A 6574-nucleotide genomic window follows, 5' to 3' on the forward strand; every position below is an offset into this window, starting at 1 on the left:
ACTAACATGCCCTTATATATTGATTGGTCCAGAATTGTTCTCGCGTTCTCAACCTTTTAGGTGTTCTCATTTGATCATTCCCCTATATATATATATATATATATATATATATATATATATATATATATATATATATATATATATATATATATATATAAATAATTGAGAACTTTGAATTTATAAGAAAATAAAAAAAATAATGAATTGTTAAAATTGAAATGTTTTTTATCTTTTAAATTTAAACAAATAATTTAAACAAATAAACAAAAAAAACTAATAAACTTTAATTTAAAATTTTTGAAATTAGAAGGTAAACCCATTAATGAAATTGATATCCATTTATTACTATATTTATTGCAATTATTGTATTAAATATTATATGAACTTTAATAAAATAGGAAAACCCATAAAATAACATTTGGAAAAAAAATAATAATTCAAAATTACCACATATTGACATTTATCAAATTGAAGGAGAATATGTCATGTGGCAAAAAATATCTTTATTTATTAGAGAGAATTATACAAAAATACATGAAATTCACTATGTATTCTTTTCAATAATATCCCTATACAAGTGCCATGGTCTAATGCTCTAAGGCATTTCATCAAACATTTGATCTACATTAAAACCACATTTTTTAAACACAAGCATGTGCAGTATAGCCTAAATGAAAAAAGAAAACAATAAAAGAAATCAACACATACATTTAAATTGAACCTTATAACATCATAAACAAGAACAAACAATGAATTGGAGGCACTTAGTTTGTTTTTGCAAAGTTACAGGTACCTTAGACAAATAAACTAATACATGTATAACAAAAAAAACTAACCGTTTGGGCACCTACCTCACTCCCTTCTTCTTCGGTCCGCCCCTAGTTAGAGTAGAGGTACACAAATCGGTTTTCCAAACCAAACCAGATTGGTTTGAAATTGTTTTGGGTTTTTTTTGGACAATGTTCAAAATCCGTTTGTGTGAATCAGTTCCGTTTTAAGCTGTTTTGGAGGCAAAAAAGTTCAAATGTATAAGCCGCATTGAAATCATTTCAAAACCTGTTAGAAAAACCATATGTTTTTCTCCACTTTTGCGCATTTTGCTGAACGTAATTTCGGTGTTAAATTTAAACAAAAATTTCATGTGTTTGATCATAAATAAACCAAAGCAAAATTCATTGTTTTGATGCAAGGCACTTTTCAGCCATTCGGGATCGTTCAAGGGTTCAAAACGACATTTTTCGACTTTTATTTTTTTTAAAAACTATTTTTGAGAGAAAATATTAAAACCAATTTTTAGGAAACCTTCAAAACTTTGTATCGACAACAATTAAAAGAAATAATGGATGGAAACAATTTATTTTTATACTATATGAAAATCGATTTTTTGAAAGTTTTAAAAACCAGTTTCTAATCCAATTTCACTCAAACCGATTCTAACCTTCCATATGCCAAACCAGTCCCACACTACAGAATCCGCTTCAAACCAAATTGATTTCACTCTAACCGATTTCTAGCTCAAACTAACTCTAATCCCAAACCGGGTTTTTCATGCATCTCTAGGTTAGAGTAAAGGAAGGACCATTTACATAATGATGACTTTATTTACTCTGTCCAACTTTTAGAAATAGCAAGCTTAGAATAAAATAGAGACATATTCTACTATTGTTAGAATAGTAACATTTGAATAAACTAAATTGATGTAATAGTATATTTTAGTTCTTAGTAGTTAAACTCTTATTATTAGCTCAAGAAAGCCTATCTTGGTAAAAACATTTAGCCATACAAAGATTTAAAATCACAACTTTTTCATTAACGGATCAAATAATAGAATAAAAAACACAACATTAATATTTGACATCTTTAACCACACCATCTTATTATGTTCCTCAATAGAGAGGTTCTTCAATGAGGGATAACAATGGATTCTATAAGCTCTTGAAGTGGAGCTAACTCCTTGTTGTCAATCAAACAGAACTCCTACATACACAAAGCCCTTAAATCAAGAAGTATACAAGATATAAAAACCTTTAAAAAAAACACAAATCTTAAAGATTTGTATATGGAAATAAACAAGTGTAAAACACTTACACATGTAAACAATATGAAATGCTTGAAGCATGTATTTAAATGTGCTTCCTCCTTGAGACTCACAATCTTTTGAAAGTGTGTATGATAAATATGAGCATATACACGAAATAAACGTTTAAATATCGTTTTCACTACATCCCTGAAATTGTTAGGAAATGGTGTACCTGAAAAATCATTAGAGAAAAATAGCAATGTACTTTAAAAAGGGCATTTGAGGAAAAAACAAAACAAAAAAAAGGAAATTACCGAGTTTTTGAGGAAATATAGATTCATCATCCAATTGTGACTCAATCCAATCCATTAAATACTCCACATATTTTGGAGCCGATACTTCTATAGGCTTCTTGATTTGCACACCATCAGCCCATCTATATTCATATCTGAAAGTTTCATTTACATAATATTTTTAATTTTTTATAAATATCAAAAGATATTATCTTGTAAACTGTCCACAAGAATCAAAACACAAAATCAGTATGCTCTCAATGGACATTTATCTCTCCTAAAGATGCTTAATTCTATATATTTAGTAATCAATTTAATTATCATATTAAGTATGCCATATATGTTTTTAGACAAATCTTCAAAAATGGTCCCTGTGGTTTCCAAAAAAATCGAGTTCAGTCCTTAACTTTTTAGGTCATCAACGTTGGTCCATGTGGTTTCAAAACTTTTAAAAGATGGTCCTTAACCTTAACTCTGTTAGTTTTTTTTCTGTTTAAGTCCATTTAGATGAGGGCAAAATAGTATTTTCCATTCCACAGGGACCATTTTTGAAGATATATATATATATATATATATATATATATATATATATATATTTTCTGACTTTATTATTTAAATATATATAGAAATCTTCAAAAATGGTCGTTGTAGTATGGAAAAGACTATTTTGCCCTCGTCTAAATGGACTTAACAATAAAAAACTAACAGAGTTAGGGTTAAGGGCCATCCTTTAAAAGTTTTGAAACCACAGGGACCAACGTTGATGAACTAAAAAGTTAAGGACCGAACTCGATTTTTTTGGAAACCACAGGGACCATTTTTAAGATTTATCATGTTTTTATTTTGGGTAAATTAATATAAGAATATTGCTACTATGGGTAAAAATAATAAAGTATATCGCCTGTATTGATTAAAAAGAATAAAGTATGTTGTTATTTCCTGCAATTTTCCCTATATACATAACATGAAAATATGGTAATTATTAATTTATTATATCAGTAGGACATACTTTGGGCCCGCAGCCATTGTTGGACAGCTGTCAGGTGTACAAAACTCGGTTAATGTGCCATAAAGAAGATTCACCTGGTTGAAGAAATCCACAGCTGAAAATCAAAAATCAAACCCTTTTTATTCCGATTTAAAAAAACTGAAAGTATATTCCCTTTTTAGTTTTTCATAAAAAAGAAATGAAAGTAGGTTGCTATTTCCTATTCTCAAAGTGAAGGAAAGAGAGTTAACTGTTGACAGCAAGCCATTCATTTATATCTTCCCCTGGTGGAAGTCTTACAGCTTCTCTTAAGTTTCCACTTCCCAAAGTAGCATCAATGTGTTTCCTTAGTTGTGCACCCTATTTTATTAAAATATAAAATTATTGATGCAATAAATATATTATTATTACATCTGCAACTGTAAAAAAAATCAAATTGTAGAGAGAGAGGTTAACCTTACTCCCTGAGGGTGCACTTTTTTTGGGACGAAATGTCCTCTGATTCCTGTTAAAATTGTTAAAATAAGTAAATTAGGGAGTGTTTGGGATTTAATTTTGTTATAGATTATGTGTTTTAGAATAACAGAATTGGATAATCAGTTGTAACATGTGTTTTGTGAAAAAAAAAAAAAAAAACAACAACAACAACAACATTTATGTGAAGCATTTCATCAAACACCTTTTGTGCATCTATCAAGCATCTCGTTTTTATAGAGTTGTTAATCAAATTGTAATCAAGAAACATCCGAGAATCTCCTCAACACTTTGCAACTAAAGAATGCAACCTTTTAACTTCTTCAATCAAATTACAACGATGAAGCAAATTACCAAGGATTTTGCAGTTATATGTTTGATACACAAATTGGTATCAATTAGCTTCAACTTCAAAACGTAAATTATGGGTCTCATTAATCTGCAAGTGTATTCAGTTCAATAATTTGGATCAAATATTCCAGATCATTTCAAGTCTTGTTTCTGACTTACTTTCCCACGACCCAATTAATCAACATATACACTATATAATCCATGTTTGTAATAATAATAAGAGCACATACACCTTGAAAATCGAAAAAGATGTACAGAAATGCATTTCGAGGTCAAAACTAAATCAAATTCAAAATTCGACATATATTTCCATGCAAAAATATAGCATATATTTTGTAAACAATCATTAAGGAAATGCAGGTCATCAAGATTTTCCTTAAATTCAAACCAAATTTCAAGTTGAAAACGGGTCATTTGCAAAATAGCGATTTCTTATTCATTTTGGTAAAGGCGAAAATGCAACGACGCCAATTGAGCACTTTATCAATCGGAAAACACTAAATTCATCGTAATCAGAATAAATCAGAAATACCCAGATCAACAAATTCGAGGCAATGCATCATACAACCATGTATACGTGTAAGAAACGATTCACAAAGACATGAGATGCCAAATTACAATTGTACTTGCCTGCCGAGACCGAAAAGGCTCATGACTATGGAGAGAGACAGAAAAGAGAGAAATTATTGTGGGTGGATTCTTGAGAGGAGAAAATTTGAAGAAAATGGAGAAATGGGGGGAGAACAGCCGGGGGGGATCTGCCAGATTAGTGAGGGTACTTTCGATTTTATTTTATTTTTTAAAAAAGCGGAAGGGAGGAGCACTTAGGTGGAAATTTGATTGAGTGGTATGAATCTATGTATTACAAAATTGCAAAAATGGTACTAGTAAATTTTGTGATTTAATTTTGATGGTTCATCAATTGTTTAAAATTAGATTTTTTTTATTGGATTTGGCTATATACATTTAAAAAGACGTGTATGCTCTTATAATTTTTTTTCCAATTCTTTTAATTATTATATTAATTAAATTATTTAAAAATTATATGTAAAATATTAAATGACTTGGGCCCACCCCACACCATACACGACACAACGTAAATGACTTCATCCTCTCCATCTCTTTCTCCTCTATCGAGATCGTCAACCTCTTTTATGTCGGAGATGCCATCAACCACCACAATCATCAATCCCCACCACCAGTACTTCCATCGACCATCAGCCTTCTTCATTTAACTGCAGAACCTAATACTATGGTCGTTATCATCCAACCACCACAACAAATAATCTTCATCCAAATACGGATTCACCCACCTCCAATCTCTCTCAACAACACATACCCCAGAAACCACTGACAATAAGTCGGAGATCAAGACCATCAGCTCCCTTTCTAGGCCAGATCTAAACCTAATGATGCAGGGGGTGCTCAAACCTACCAACTAAACCCAAACATCAAGTGACAACCCCTATTTTCAAGAACCGAAAACAAATTATGCTTTAAAAATCATTATATTTTGATTTGCGGAAAATCCCAATATATTAAAACAATATTGATGATTGTTTCATAATATAAAAACTCTATGGATGTAATAAAAAATAACAACATATGTTATACCGTCAAGACCTAAGAGTCATGAATACTATTGCAGGTATCCTCTTCAATCCTCAACATCTAAATTAAATCTACAATAGTCTTAACACCGCTACTTGTAATGCATATAAATTGAATGGATTGGGTTGAGAAACCTGGTGAAATACATAGGGTTTTCAATCCCATAATGTTATATTAATCCACAATCCATAACCTGCAAAACCAACTGTCATCCAACAACACATCATATATATATATATATATATATATATAAGACATTTTCCCTAACTACCTATCTCATCGATCCTCACATACCGATCCTAATACATTGATCTTATAAGATCTATCCTGATGGATCATTATAAACAAAGAGTTGACTATACTGCTTCCGGGATTCCCTAGCAGCCAAGGAAGATTAATAAAGGCAACAATAAGGGAAAATGGAGTACATCGAATGAACATACAGTTCATTAACATCTACGAGAATTATTACCCGCTAAGATTCCACAAGACTATATGTAATAGCTAGTGGTCGTCATCTTACTCCGACAAATGATTGGTCATCCAGGCACCTAACAGCTACCTGAATCAGATATACCTAACAATGGTCTGATATAGGCACACCCTATCAGGTATTCCAAGTGTAAAAGGAGGGGGAACAGCAACGTAGTACTCTTGTACATAATACATATCCCATTAAATCATCGATGTAATCGAACAGAGTTCTACTCTCCGTTCCAAGATCACACTCATCCCAATATAAAACTAACCAATGTCCAAACTTAATTGAACTACGCATCTCTTTGGGTCTTAGTCTATAACTATACAAGATTACAATACCCATCATCATCATGAAGA

At 31.0% G+C, this 6574-nt stretch overlaps 1 protein-coding gene across 1 annotated transcript; it reads right to left on the minus strand.

Moving 5' to 3' along the window:
• Positions 1–1710: 1710 nt before the first annotated feature.
• Positions 1711–4919, minus strand: LOC145120241 (MOB kinase activator-like 1A). The gene is made up of 7 exons (XM_079056057.1): positions 4757–4919; positions 3758–3806; positions 3553–3661; positions 3323–3416; positions 2335–2468; positions 2089–2252; positions 1711–1977 (listed from the first exon to the last, which is right to left on the minus strand). Exons 1-7 carry the CDS (start codon positions 4777–4779, stop codon positions 1903–1905), a joined length of 648 nt encoding a protein of 215 aa, XP_078912183.1. The 5' UTR covers positions 4780–4919; the 3' UTR covers positions 1711–1902.
• Positions 4920–6574: the final 1655 nt, after the last annotated feature.

The sequence above is a fragment of the Lactuca virosa genome, chromosome 6 (genome assembly GCF_052849685.1).
Source record: "Lactuca virosa cultivar CGN04683 chromosome 6, Lactuca_virosa_CGN04683_v6, whole genome shotgun sequence".
Lineage (NCBI taxonomy): Eukaryota > Viridiplantae > Streptophyta > Magnoliopsida > Asterales > Asteraceae > Lactuca > Lactuca virosa.